This window comes from Grampus griseus (genome assembly GCF_964374135.1).
Source record: "Grampus griseus genome assembly, chromosome: 5".
NCBI classification, from domain to species: Eukaryota; Metazoa; Chordata; class Mammalia; order Artiodactyla; family Delphinidae; genus Grampus; species Grampus griseus.
In genome coordinates this window covers 95,932,318-95,947,942 of record NC_138998.1, presented here as the reverse complement: position 1 = coordinate 95,947,942, position 15,625 = coordinate 95,932,318, and the positions used below count along the sequence as shown (strand labels likewise).

General features: G+C 40.8%; 1 protein-coding gene across 1 annotated transcript in view; it reads left to right on the top strand.

Moving 5' to 3' along the window:
- Positions 1 to 10,290: 10,290 nt before the first annotated feature.
- ADGRG7 (adhesion G protein-coupled receptor G7) overlaps positions 10,291 to 15,625 on the top strand; it is a gene marked incomplete at both ends in the record, with an annotated part of 90,779 nt that continues 85,444 nt past the window's right edge. The window contains 1 exon segment of the mRNA XM_082655331.1: positions 10,291 to 10,421. Coding sequence (XP_082511457.1) covers positions 10,291 to 10,421 — 131 coding nt within the window.

Sequence of the window (15,625 nt, the reverse complement as noted above, 5' to 3'; positions counted from 1 at the left end):
CTTTACTAAGAAGCTGGGGATGGAGCCCAATATAATCCCCCACTTGATAACTGGTGTCTGAAGCCAAAATACATACAGGCTCTAAAATGCAGAAAGAAGCCCAGCCACATAATCAAGGGGCTTAGCAATTGAGGTTGGAACAACTCTCTCATCTGCTCAGAAACTGACTCAGGTTCCCTTGGCCTCTCAGATCAATTCTAAATTGACTAGCAACTGCACCTGAATAAAATAAAATCACTTTGAGTGTATTTCAATATAGAGTTATACTCTCATATTGTCTAACATAACCCCTGTACCAATCATGCTGACTGCTCCCTGTTCCCTAAAACTTGTTTATTTTAATTTCCATGTCTAAGTTGTATTAACCACACTCTCTTCCCTCCTCCTCTTTGCAGCCTAAGTTCTGGAGATTCTTTAAGGCCCAGTTCAAAGCTTTTCTTTTCTGCTGCTTCATACCACACCTTCCTGTTTAGAAATTCCTAAACAGGAGCCCAGAGAGCGGATCATATGCTATTCAGTCCTCTAATTATCTCTGCACATACATGCTTCCTTCTTACTATATTATAATCTCCTAAAGGCAACCACACTTTTTTCGTCTCTATTGTAGCGCCTAAGAAATTCTTCTCAACCTGTAGCATTGAAAGGTGAGCTAGAGTGGAAAGGAGAGAGAAAATTCAAAGGAAGATATCATTTAGAGAAAATAGGTCCTCAGAGGTTGTCTATGGGTGAAGACTCAGACCAGAGTTTGTGACTTGTCTAAGATCATGCTGTCAATTTGTGGCCAAGCCCGTGATGGGATAGATCAATAAATCTCCTGACCCTGGGGCTGGGGGTGGGTGAGGGAGAGAGATGGCTCTTTCCACTTCAGAGGCTACATGACTGCACGGTGAATGGCTCAGTTCTTTCTTAAAGGGACCTGCATTATTCTTAAGACCCTCTGTCCCCCAGCCCTGCTTTCCACACAAATGTTCCATTCAGAGGAAAAGACTTTGGCTTCTGTTTGAATATCTCTGGTGATTTGATTCTGGTCAGAAATTGTCTTAGTCAGTTTGGGATGCCATAATAGAACACCGTAAGCTGGGTAGCTTAAACGACAAATGTTTATTTCTCACAATTCTGGAGTCTGGAAGATCTGGTGTCTGATAAAGGCCCACGTCCTGGTGGGAGAAATAGATTATCTCTCTCCAGTCTCTGTTTTATAAAGGCATTAAGCCCATCATGAAGGCTCCACCCTGATGACCTAATTGCCTCCCAAAGACCTCACCTCCAAATATACCATCACGCTGGAGATTAGAGTTTCAACACATGAATTTTGGAGGTACACAAACATTTGGCCCATAGCAAAAATCCAGGAGAGGAATCGCCAGGACAGGGATGACCAGGACACTCTATTCTTCCCAGTTGATACCTTTGCCACTCCCCACCCCCCTGAGAAATGTGTCTACATTTATTTCATATCTGATATGCCCACATTATGGGTGAATGGCAGAGTACTGAAGTTACTGTGTAATAGGCTTAACAGCAGAAAAAAACAATAGTAATGATGCTACCCTCTAGTGGCAAAGCATGGAAACACAATGCATAAGCCAAAGTACCAGGTTCACATCTCAAAAGAAGCTTCCTTAACCCAAAATCAGACCACAAGCATTGTTAGAGGAAGAATTTGGGTTATTTAAAAATATCTTAGATTTTAATTTATTAGTACTCTAACCCATAATGATGGTTTGAATTGTGTCTCCCCAAGTTCGTATGTTGAAGTCCTAACCTCCAATACCTCAGAATGTGACCTTATGTGGAAATAGGGCTGTTGTAGACATAATTAATTAAGATGAGGTCATACTGGAGTAGGGTGGGCCCCAATCCAGTACGGCTTGCGTTCTTAATAAAAAGAGGAAATTTTGACAAAGATACACACATAGGGAGAATGCCATGTGAATAGGAAGGCACAGACCAGGGTGAAATGTCTACAAGTCAAGAAATGCCAAAGATGCCAGCAAACCACCGGAAGCTAGGAGAGAGGGTTAGAACAGATTCTTCTCCAGCACCTTCAGAGGGAGGGAGCATGACCCCACCAATAACTTGATCTTGGACTTCAAAGCTTCCAAAACTGTGAGACAATACATTTCTCAGTTAAGCCACTCAGTTTATTGGTACTTTGTTACAGCAGCCATAGAAAACTAATACATTCATTACTCTAACAATAACTTTAAGTTTAATGTTTTAGACTTCAAAATAAGGCATGTATTTGAACTGTAAAATGGCATGCTGAAGGTTATATGGAAATGCCAGTGATGAAGATATTATCTCTAAGTTTTATTAGCAACCATAAAACGTGTTGTCTTTATTGAGAAGCTGCTGACAACCTGGTTTGGTTACACATTTATGCTCTTTCCACTTCAGAGGCTTTATGGCCCGCTCAGGTTGGCAAGTTTCCTTAACTTTTTTTGTCCAACATTCCTCAGGAAGGTAGTTTACACTTATAGAGTAAATCATTTATGAACTAGTAACTTCTGCATTGTTACTTTTGGTGTGCTCTTTTTTTTTTTTTTTTTTGCGTTACGCGGGCCTCTCACTGTTGTGGCCTCTCCCGTTGCGGAGCACAGGCTCCGGATGCGCAGGCTCAGAGGCCATGGATCACGGGCCCAGCTGCTCCGCGGCATGTGGGATCTTCCCAGACCGGGTCACGAACCCGTGTCCCCTGCATCGGCAGGTGGACTCTCAACCACTGCGCCACCAGGGAAGCCCGCTCTAACTTTTTATATGCTTGCTCTCTAGCTAGGTAACAAACTCCTTGAGTATCATATAATATTGTTAAGCTTTCTGGGGATTACGGTCCTTATCTGGAAAATGCATGGTGTTTATTACAAGATGCCCCCTGTATTAGCCAACGTTCTCCAGAAACAAAACCAATAAGATATATATATATATAGATAGATAGATAGATAGATAGATAGGTAGGTAGATAGATAGATAGATAGATAGAGAGAGTTGATTTATAATGTTGTGTTAGTTTCAGGTATACAGCAAGGTGATTCAGTTATACATACATACATTATTTCTTTACATTCTCTTCTACTATAGGTTATTACAAGATATTGAGTACAGTTCCCTGTGCTATACAGTAGGTCCTTGTTGGTTATCTATTTTATATGTAGTAATGCATATATTTTAATCCCAAACTCCTAATTTATCCCATATATATATATGTAACTTACACATTTTAAAGAACTGACTCATTGTGGAGGTTGTCAAGCCCAAAATCTGCAGGGTGTGCTCCAAAGCTTTTCAGAAGGCTGGCTGGGAAGGCAGGCTGGAAAGAGTTGATGCTGCAGTTTGAGTTCAAAGGCAGTCTGCTGGCAGAATTCCCTCTTCAGTGGAGTCAGTGTTTTTATATTAAGGCTTTCAACTGGTTGGATGAGGGTAATCCACTTTACTCAAAGTCTACAGATGAAAACATTAATCTCATCTCAAAGATACCTTCACAGAAACATCTAGAATAATGTTTGACCAATAACAGGGTGCCAGGGTCTAGCTTAGTTGACACATAACATTAAACTTCATAGCCCCCAGTGAATTCTGCCTCCTTGAATTTGTGCCTTTTTGTAGCTCCCTCCAACATTGAATCTGGACAGGCCTTATGATTTTCTTTGACCAGTGGAATGTGCTAAGGGCATAATGTAGCAAATTATGGTCTTAGACTTTAAGAGGCCTTTCAGCTTACACCGTTGCCATCTTAGAACCCAGCCTGAATGTGAAGGAGGCAAGGCTATTCTGTTGGGAAATCTTCAAGGAGGAGGAGGTCATTGAGAAGCACAGACCATGAGGTAGAGAGAGGTCCAGTCAACATGGCCTTTCTGGTCACCTCAGCTGAGATCCCAGACATGTGAGAAAGGCCATCTTGGATCCTTGAAGCTCCTGTCAAACTTCCAGATGACTTGGCTAAATGATCATGTGGAGAAAAGCCGTCGCTGCTGAGTCCTGCCCAAATTACCTGGTTATGAGCAAATAAATGGTGGTTGTGTTTTCAATCATGAAGCTTTAGAGTGGCCTATTATACAAAAATAGATAACTGATGTCTGTGCCAATGATTTCTGTAAAATAATTATACTAAATGGAGAGATTTAGGATCTAGAATATTTTCTTGTTAAGGTATAAATCATAGTGCTTTTTGATGAAGGACATTGAAAATATCAACTCATCTTGCCTCAGCTAAGCTTAAGATTTCATATTACTATTTTCAGAAGGACTAGTGTTACATGGGACTAGTATTTCTTGGCTGAAGCTCTTGTCTAGTTGCTATAAATTCTGGATTTGCCTTTCACCTGAATCAGGGTTTCTAGAAGGAAAAGAATAAAATCAAACTATTTCCCACACTATGTTTCTTAACCTAACCCACAATGGACCATTTCTGTCTTCTTTCAATCCTGACCACGTACCTGTGCCCATTAGCTCAGATATGGGGGGTGAAAAAGAGGAGAAAACAGGAAAAGAAATATAAAAGGAACAAGTCAGAATAGATGAAGAGAGAAATCGAGGTTCTCTGGAGCAAGATGCAAAAGTAAATTTAAAACTAAGAAAGAATTTGAGGGTTCCTTTTCTTTCATCTTCTGGGGCATGGAGAGATGAGCTCAGGGTTACATTAAACAGAGTCCAGCATCTTGCACACGTACCTGAATTTCGTAGGCAACAAACTTCTACTAGTGTTAAGCAGTTACTTCCTTCTATGTATCCATCAGCCCTTGAGATCCCATCTGGAACATCTTGCTCTGGGCAGTGTAGGAGGCACCTGAAGAACAATGGCGTACAGAGCAGAGGAAAACCAGAAGGCACAAGGAAGAAAGGTGAGTGACTTGGTAATTTCCTCTTGGCCCGGAAAAACTTTTTTGGATACCTTTCTTCCTGTCCTCCATTGACCGCCAGGTAGAAACAGAGGATGGTAGGGTTGTGTATATATACAAACAGGTGAGTTCAAGGGTTTCTCTGTTAGCAGGGGCTCAGACTCTTCACTAATTAAGGGGTAGCTAATGCCACTGGGAGGCTTTCCAATGGAGAAACTCAGAGGCTCATCTCTAAGGTATAACAGGTGGGGAAGTTGAGGCTGGACTTGGTCATCAATGCCATGGGAAGTAAGGTAAGCAGGTTTCTGTGTACTTAACTCTCTGATGGGAGTCACAGTCCAGATGGTAGGGAAATAAAAAGAATTTCAGAACTTCTTGACACTTCTGGGTATAAACTCATTAAAATCTGTTTAAATTGGGGCTTCCCTGGTGGCGCAGTGGTTGAGAGTCCGCCTGCTGATGCAGGGGACACGGGTTCGTGCCCCGGTCCGGGAAGATCCCACATGCTGCAGAGCAGCTGGGCCCGTGAGCCATGGCCACTGAGCCTGCCCACCCGGAGCCTGTGCTCCGCAACGGGAGAGGCCACAACAGTGAGAGGCCGCGTACCGCCAAAAAAAAAAAAAAATCTGTTTAAATAAATGAATAAGATAAAACAGAATGGTAGTTTCATATGTGACAAAAATACAGGCTCCTTATGAATTTTAGCATACTTATTTGAATATCTGGCAATCTTTAAAGCCATGAGATTTCCCATAAGCATTAACAAAGGAATGTCCTATTACATGAAAAAGCCATTTAATCTCTTGCCATTTGCTAATTTACTGCAAAGCATTCACTCCCTTTGGGAGAATTACCCTAAAGGGTAATTCTCACCAAATGTCTGTGGGCATCATGTTGGGGGACTAATTAAAACACAGATTGTGGGGCCCCACCCACAGAGTTTCAGATTCAGTAGGTTTCCTGTTTTATTTAATGGATTATAGTATTTTATAAGCATCATTTATTTTGATGCTCAAATTGTCCCCCATTTGGTGGTGGGGGGGGTCACTTCATGCTGGAGTCTGTGTCCATTTAATATGTACCCGTCATTCCTTGAACGCTTTTTTGCTTTCTGGTATAAGATACTCTAGGCTCATCTTGGAGTTTCCCTGCCCCAGTCTTGGAATTAGCCATTTTCCCAAGAAGCCGTATTCCTTTTAGTGGAAAATTGTTTTTAGATCAGAATCTGAGCTTTAGGTGTGCTTATTGCTAATGGGGTATAAATACTTCCAGGCCCTATGAGTGGCTAGAGCTAGACAATATATGTATGTAAATGTGTTATTTATTTCATAAATATGCAACATATACATTTTTGTGTATTAACATACCTTGCACCTATGTTTACTTCTATACTATTTATATATAAAATATATTTATTGAATATATATTGAAATATATATTATTAAAAATATATTTAAAATCCATGAGTTTGTATTGATATATACATCCAATTCCAATTCAATGCTATAGTTTTTTTTAAGACACAATGGAAATTATTTAGGTCAAGTATTAGAAATAAAAAGTAATATCGGGCTTCCCTGGTGGCGCAGTGGTTGGGGGTCTGCCTGCTGATGCAGGGGACGTGGGTTTGTGTCCCGGTCCGGGAGGATCCCACATGCTGCGGAGGGGCTGGGCCCGTGGGCCGTGGCCGCTGAGCCTGCGCGTCCGGAGCCTGTACTCCGTAGTGGGAGAGGCCACAGCAGTGAGAGGCCCGCGTAGCGCAAAAAAAAAAAGTAATATCATACACCTTCTTTGAAACACTTGTCTTTGTTGTAGTCAAAAGTTTTCCTCTTTTGGATAAGAAGCTCAGGACTGCATTTACGCATTTTTCTGACAGCCACTTTCCCTGCAGGATATTGCTTCTTTCAGAATTGATTGCATGTAACTTTGTTTCTTTCTCCACATTTCTGATTACTTGTTTTGAAATTCTTATGGAAGTCAAGTTTCTCCCTTTCCACAGTTGTAACTCCCTTTTAGAGTAAGGAACTTGGCTCTGATTATTTTTAAATGTTTAGCTGTTTGATCATGCAGTATGTAACCAATCTTTGATCTTCACCCCCACCTCCACCCACGTGTGGACACCCTTCTCTTCCTGCCTGGGGTATGACTCCCTATTCCAGGCTGCTACCCCATGTGGATACCCTTCTCACTAACTATGGCTCTGACTTCCCACACCAGCCAGTCCACCCATGAAGATGTCTTCCTGACCCCTCTCGGTCTCTGAAGGACTGCCCTCCTCTCTCTGCTGTAGCTTTGATTTCCCACATGGGGCTATCTCTCACCTGGACACGTTCCTCACCCCTTGCTTCTGAAGCCTCATGCCAGGCTGCCTCTCCCCATCACATGGATGCCTTATTCACCCTGCTTGGGGTCTGACATCTCATGCCAGGCTCTCCCCCGCCTTTTGCCCTCCCCCATTGTGGATCCCCTCCTTACCCCGCTGGATTCTAAATCTGCGCTGGGCTTCCTCAACTGACTTTAGGACTGAAATTTTCAGGAACAAAAGGCCTCAGATAGGTTGTTTAAAATATGAAGAAACAGAGATTCAAAAGCTTATGTAGCTTGTCCTGGGTCACAGAGCAAATGAGACAAAGTCAGTACAAATCCAGGCCTCCCTGAGTGTAAGCTATGTGAGAGCAGGGACCTTGCCTCTCTTGTTCACTATTTTATCCCCAGCATGTAGCGTGACGTCTGCATGAGTAGAATGAATGAATAAATGAATTATTCCCTGTTTAGTTCTTTTCCTTTCCTTCTTTGTCATCTTAATATGTGTGTGAATATAAATTGATGACTTTATATATTTGTCTATAACCAATTGAAATTCATGCTGTTATATAAATGTCAACATCTAAATTTCTGTGCCTAGGGATTTCTTCTGTTTTATGAATTTCTAGAGTTCCTAGCTGGATAGTTGGCCTATAGATAAAGATATGAAAGCACTAAAAAGCTATGGCCACTGTAACATCCCAGAATTCCAGCACTTCTGTCAGGTGTGGAAGAAAAAATGTCTGAGCACCACCAAAGTCAGTTTTCAGTCACCAGTGTACAACCCCTTCAAAATATCTTGGGGCTTCCCTGGTGGCGCAGTGGTTGAGAGTCCGCCTGCCGATGCAGGGGACACAGGTTCGTGCCCCAGTCCGGGAAGATCCCACATGCCGCGGAGCAGCTGGGCCCGTGAGCCATGGCCGCTGAGCCTGTGCGTCCGGAGCCTGTGCTCCACAACGGGAGAGGCCCGCGTACCGCAAAAAAAAAAAAAAAAAATCTGGAACCCTACACGAGATGAATACCATTACCACATGGCAAACATGAGCCCATGATCAGTGCCTATAGTCATACAGTTCAATTACGACCATTCTGCAGATATTCATGCAAGACAGTGTTTCCAAAGCATATTCCTAAGAATGCTATTTCTGAGAGATTCTTCTCGAGAAGAGGGTTCTGTGGTCAGATAATGCTGGCAACTTGATAATTCACAAGGTGTTTGAACATTGAAAGGCTCTGAGAAATCCTAGAATTGAAGAAAGCTGTTACCTTTATGTCACCTAGTGTCACCCAGATTTCCTTAACCACAGAGCTCCTGTTGAGAGCAATACCACCCAAGTCTCATTTCTTCATTCGTGCAGTGGGTAACAGTATCTGTTCCATGGGGTTATTGTACATATTTATAAATGAGATACAGTTATGTAAAGTGCATAGCATAGTGCTTGGTATTCTTTTTCTTACATTTTCTATTTATTGAAAATTATTCCCTTTATTATTGAAGAAATAATAGATATATTTATTATTGTAATAATTGAAAAAATAATAAAGGCATAAGGTGAAAACTTCAAATCATAAAAGGGGTGTAAAATGAAAAATACATTTCTCATCAGATCCCTCAGATTCCCAAGAGGAATTTTTTTATGTACACTTCCAGACATTTTCTGTGCATGTACATGTAGACATATCAGAAACAGATATTTTTTAATCTATTCACAGTAAATGAGATAATGGATTCACCTTCATCTATTTTGTGTTTTGGCAACATTGCCTCTAAGTTCTTCCATTTTGGGATACACTGGTATGTTTTTCTGAAACCCCTGGGTGAGGTAAAGTTTAGAGCCTATGTGTGTGTCCCCTGCAAGCTTTGTTTTGATGAAGTGAGCGTTGTAGAGAACAGGGAAAAATACATAGTTGTTTGGGGGTTGAAAAAATTCAGCTTAAATGTGTCCTCTTTTGTAAAACCTATCTGAATCTACCAGGAACAGAACTCTAACTGCATGCATTCATTCATTCTTGCAGTTGAGAGTGGAGAAGGGGTAGGGAAGAAGAACATGGACCTCTGGGCAGGAGAGGGTCAGAGCTGCAGCTGCAGAGACACCAGCTGACAGTGACTCAGATGGTGGCTTGGTTTGCTACAGCTGCTGTAACAAAGTACTACAGCTGAGTGGCTTAAACAACAGAAATTTCTTGTTAAGCAGTTCTGGAGATTAGAAGGCCCAAATCAAGGCATTTGGCAGCGTTGGTTCCTTCTGAGGCCTGAGAGGGAAGGATCTGTTCACATCCTCTTTCTTTGGCTTGTAGACGGCTGTCTTCTCCCCATGTCTCTTCACATCCTCTTCTCTCTATGCATATCTGTGTCCAGATTTCCTCTTTGTATAAGGACATCGGTCATATTGGGTTAGGGACAGCTCTAATGACCTCACTTTGACTTGATTACCTCCTGTAATGACCCTATCTCCAAATAAGGTCATATTCTAGGTACTACTTCACCATATGAAATTTTAGGGGAGCACGGTTCAGCCCATAACAGATGGGCCGTAATGCTGTCTTCAGTGCTTTTCAAAATTCATGTGCCAGTAATGCCCACTCACCAACTGTAGCTGTCAAAGTATGGGCTTCTTAAAGACGTGCAAGTACTGGAATCATGAGTGGACATCACTGTTCGACCTCAGTGGACAGTCTGGAGTGCCTGCTGGTCTACCTCTGCTAGAGCCTCCTAACAAAACACAGGAAGCTGAACCATAGGTGATCCCCAGGTCCACTGCCTTCCTGACTTCTCTTTTTTTTTTTTTTTTCTTTTTTGTTCCCTTCCCCACTTCCTTGCTCCTCAGGACATTTACACTTTGACCCAGTTAGCTATTCCCTCCCTTTCTCTTTTATCGCCCTGAGTTATCTTCCTTCCGCATAACCCCAATCACTTTTTTCATGTTCTCATTCAGTGAAGGATGAGGAAATTGCAAGCAGACTGTGTACCTTTTATTAGGTGATTTGAACTGCTTCCTGCCTGAGTAACCTCAAAAATCCTAAAAAATGAGGATATCTGACTGCTAGAACCCTGAGAGAAGGAATTATTTTTTTTAGAAGAGTTTTTGATTAAAGTTCTTGGCTCAAGAAGAAAAGCAGCACAGTGGATCTGTGGTTTGGATTCCCCATGGCTTCCTGCCATGCGTGTAACCTCAAGGTGCTGGTGGCCACTGTGTGTGGGCTGCTGACCGCCATCATTTGGGGATTGGGCACCTGGAAGAGTGTAATCAGGATCCAGAGAGGTAATGTCATCCTGCTGTGTTTAATTCAGAGCAAGAGAAGGTATTGAGCCTTGGTCCCTGCCACCTGATATACCAGTACCGGAAAGTGCCATGTCTAGGCTGAGACTGCCCACCGTTTATGAACTATAAAAGACAAGGGTCAATTGATGGCTAGCATACGGTTGTATATACATGAATACATGCGTGTAACATGCGTGTGTGTGTGTGTTAAGTGTGCAGGGTGACGAACAACAGTTGAATTGGCCTGTTCATGTTCTTTTAACACCTGACTGAATGAATAGCCGAGTAATAATTTAAATCATTCATAGCACATGTTTGGGCTTGTTTAGCTAAATCCAAGGAAGGAAAATAGTTATGGACACACACACACACACACACACACACACTCACACACACACATTATTAAACATGCAGAATGAAATTTCATTTCAAGAAGAAAGTTTAGGAATGTTTTCATTAGGACTGTAAAAAAAATGATCTTATGTTTTGCACACAAAGTTCCCACTTTTCAGGTGTAGAAAACTAGTTAAAAATTAAGATCATTTAGAAAACAATTTTCCTGGTTAGTCAACTATTTGTTAGTCACCTGCTATGTGGCAGAGCTGAGCCTGAGAAGGGGAGGTGAAGGCGGGCAATGGTGTGTAAACAATGATGTTAAAGGAAAGCCCCAGAAACTCAGAACAGAGATTTTCCATAAGACTAATGCTGGTTCCTTTGTGCCATGGGGTTTTCCATAAAGGGATCCGAAACTGGATGTGCTGAGCATTCCCTTTTGTAAAAAAAAAAAAAGAGACAGAGAGACAGTTTCTAATGAAACTGAGTAAGTAAGGGTAAATAATGCCAGTCAGGAAAGGGCAGGAGAGATGGTCTGCCCCCAGAGAAGGTAACTGCAGAGGACAGAAGGTTGGGGGAGCACAAACCATGCCTGCAAAGATCCACTGTCAAGGACAAAAGGAGTCAAATATGTTGGCTGCAGATGGAGTGGTAGCTGAGAATAGATCTGGTTTTTCCCCAAAGAACATATTTAGAGAATATTATATTAATAGGATTTAGAGAACAAGCAAGAAAAAATTTATCAGAATAAAAGCAGTACAATTTAAACTTGGAGAAAATGTGGTTTTGTTTATTTAAGGTTTGTAGAATAATTTGAGGTTTAAAAAAATTATGAACTATAGGTTTCACCCTATTAAGGCTGCTAAATTTACAAGACCTTATTTAAAGGGTATACTTTTAAGAACCTTCCTTCCTTCCTTCCTTCCTTCCTTCCTTCCTTCCTTCCTTCCTTCCTTCCTTCCTTTCCTCCCTCCCTCCCTCCTTCCTTCCTCCCTTCTTCCCTCCTTTTCTTCCTTTACAAGACATCTACTTTTAAAGGGAAATTTGTGGTGAGTTATAAAGAACACAGGTACGATAGAACCATTAAAACAAGGACCAAAGTACAAAAACACTGTAAGGAAGAGGACACGTTTGGGGATAGAAAGTAAATGAAAATCAAAGGCTAGAAGGAGTTGCTAAAAATAAATACAAAACATATCCCTGGGTTTCCTGAGGGCTAAGGCCCCAAACGTACGATAATAAATAATAAAGAACCCATGTTTAACAATAAAAGCATACCAGCTCCTCAGAAAAGATGAACGTTTCCTTGCTCTGGCTGGTTCTTTTTTGAAGTGGCTCTGAGGGACATCCCTCAGTTTTTGGGTAAACCCAGTGGAAAAGGAGGAGGTTTTCAGTACCACCTAAAGAGAAAGATTGAAGGACCGGTATTGTTTGCTGTTACTGTTTTGCTTTGTTCACTGTATTCAGACTTTGTCTTAGTTGGTAAATTCTGGCTTCTCCACTTCACTCCCTACCTCTCCAGTCATTCTCCTCCGCCCCTTCCCATCCCGTCTCGTCCCATGTCATGGAAGTATTGAACGCTCTCACTTTAGTCCCTTTACCTGGGCATAGAGATGAATTGTTTTTAAACTTATTTTTTAAGGGGAGGGTCATGGATATCTCTGAGAAACCGATGAAAACTATGAATGTCTTACTCAGGAAAAATATACATAAACACATACACATAAAATTTGGGGTAAATTAATTTTACTGCCTTCAAAATTTATTTTCAATATAAACAGAATATATATATATCTATGGTTTAGGTTTAACATATTTATATAAACAAGTTATATCTCTCTCGCTTTTATTTTCTATGAAAAAGTAATGGCCTCTGTGTAGAAAAAGTACAAAAAAATTTAAATTCTGCAGTAAGTAAATTTCAATTAGAAGTCGCTGTTGTTTGGCTATAGAGTGAACATCAATGTGGCTATATGTATACTATTTATATGTTTCATTTTTATAAAACGTACTGTTAATTTTTTTTTACTGTATTCTAGGTACTGTGCTAAAAAACTTCACATACCTTCCCTCATTTAATCCTGACAACTGTCTCTGAGGCAGTTATTACTATACCCATGTTACAGTTGCTTGGCTTTCATTTTATTCAATTACATACTCCCCCAAGAGGCAAACTTGATAATAAATCAAACTCATGTGACTGTTCCTGGAGGGCAGGTTGCATTTTGGGGTTTAAGAAAAGTCCAGAGAAGTCTTTCCAAGATGGAGGAAGCTGGGTTTTAGGCAGCTGTACTTTTATTCAATTTTAATCCTGTTGTTGTAAATCTCTGTTCTGTAGCTTTACCCATCTCCCTTCTTGCTTCCTCATATAATCACTCTTTAAATCAAGAAAATAATTCCTATGAAAGGGAAGGGATTTTTTGGAGGAAGAAATTTTGTTTTGTAATTGGCTGAGGGGCATGCATTATTTTAACATCAGAATCAGTGATGTTTAAGTTGATGATCCCGTTTTACAAGTCACTTTCTTAAAAGATTCTCTCTTTTTTAAAATTCATCAATTTTTGGTTGCGTTGTGTCTTCATTGCTGTGCGGGCTTTCTCTAGTTGTGACGAGCTGGGGCTACTCTTTTTTTTTTTTTTTTTTTGATATTTCAATTGTTTTATGAATCAGGAAAATAGCGCTTTTTTTTTTCCTGGATTTTTTTAAACATCTTTATTGGAGTATAATTGCTTTACAATGGTGTGTTAGTTTCTGCTTTATAACAAAGTGAATCAGTTATACGTATACGTATATCCCCATATCTCTTCCCTCTTGCGTCTCCCTCCCTCCCAGTCTCCCTATCCCACCCCACTAGGTGGTCACAAAGCACCGAGCTGATCTCCCTGTGCTATGCGGCTGCTTCCCACTAGTTATCTATTTTACGTTTGGTAGTATATATATATGTCCCTACCACTCTCTCACTTTGTCACAGCTTACCCTTCCCCCTCCCCGTGTCCTCAAGTCCATTCTCTAGTAGGTCTGTGTCTTTATTCCCATCTTGCCCCTAGGTCCTTCATGACGAATTTTTGTTGTTGTTTTTGTTGTGGTGGTGCGTGGGCTTCTCATTGTGGTGGCTTCTCTTGTTGCGAGGCACAGGCTCTAGGCATATGGGCTTCAGTAGCTGTGGTGCACGGGCTTAGTTGCTCCACGGCATGTGGGAACTTCCCGGACCAGGGATCGAACCCGTGGCGTCTGTGTTGGCAGGCGGATTCTTAACCACTGCGCCACCAGGGAAGTCCTACAAGTCACTTTCTTAAATTAAGAGACTAGGACCTTGGTTTAGTGAATTTTTCCTTGATTTTCAGGTACTAGATAATTTTACTTGACATTCTGAATTCAACCCCACCCACAGGTTTATTTTTTATTTTTATTTTTTCAGTACGCGGGTCTCTCACTGTTGTGGCCTCTCCCGTTGCGGAGCACAGGCTCCGGACGCGCAGGCTCAGTGGCCATGGCTCACGGGCCCAGCCGCTCCGTGGCATGTGGGATCCTCCTGGACCGGGGCACGAACCTGTGTCCCCTGCATCGGCAGGCGGACTTTCAACCACTGCGCCACCAGGGAAGCCCACCCACAGGATTTTGATAACACATGTTACTGAAGAACATCTGGTGTAGAGTGTGTACATGAGAGTTGGGGAAAAATACATGAGTAGGGGAAAAAAAGCCGTGCAGCCAGATCGCCTGGTTCTTACTGTGTAAACTGGAGCAAGTTACTCAACATTTCTGTATTGTGGTTTTCCTATTATTAATAATAAATCCTATCTTATAGGGCTGTTGTGAGAATTAGTTAATATGTTTACAGGTTTAAGACCATACCTAGTACACTGTAAGCACTCAATAAATGTTAGCTACTATTTTTCATTTATGTATTTTTTGATAATTTAGTGCATAGTTTTCTCCACTCCCTGAAATATACCTTGAAAAGATGCCGTTGATCTAGTTTGGACCTTTGGATTGAAACTCAACCTATCAAACTGAAAGTCTACAGTAGGTTTAATCATAAATTTCAACTGATTAGCTCAAAAGAGAAACAGGAACAGTTCTAAGAACTGCCATATCGCCCTGCATTTGTTTTTCAATATTTATAATTACTAGACAATTGGGGAAATTTTTATTAAAACATTTAAGCAGTTTATTGGAATATGTAACCAGGTTGTTAACATTGAACAACCTTTACCTTAAGTAAAGTCTATACTTTATGTATTTTATTTAAGTTTTTAAGTTTTTTTCCCATCATGGAATAAACTTTCATAAACATTGTCCTCTCATTTAAGAATAAACTTTATCCTCACCCAGATATTTCAAATTCCTGGTCTGGGAAAAATGACAGATCCCTGGATTTGTAAACCCCTAAGCACTCCGAGCTAGACACTAGAGATTCCTGATGGAATTTCTTTGACTAAGGAAAGATATTTTTTATTCCCCCACTTAAACTAGACTTTTCAAAACAGATTCTAATTTTATCTAGTTTAGGAGAAGAAATTTAATTCATGTTTTCTATTTGGAATTTCAAATATTTTCTGCTACTTTTTCAAGCAGCATGAAATGTGAGTGTCACATATGTTCTGCACTTAATTTTCCATGATGTGTAGTAAAGGTGTTAAAAAAGAGCTGGTATTCCTCGAAGTATTATTTATTACAATTTAAAAGAATATAAAGAATTATTATTATTATTATCACACTGGTGTTATAAAAGAAAAATACTACTATTAAGTATGTTCCAGTGTATGGACTCTCAAATAAAATGAAGCTGATGCTCACTCTTCCTGTTATCCCTGTGGTAAAGGCAGGCACCGTGAGGAGGGACCAGGAGCAGTTGATTACTAACCAAGAGATCAGAATTCTAGT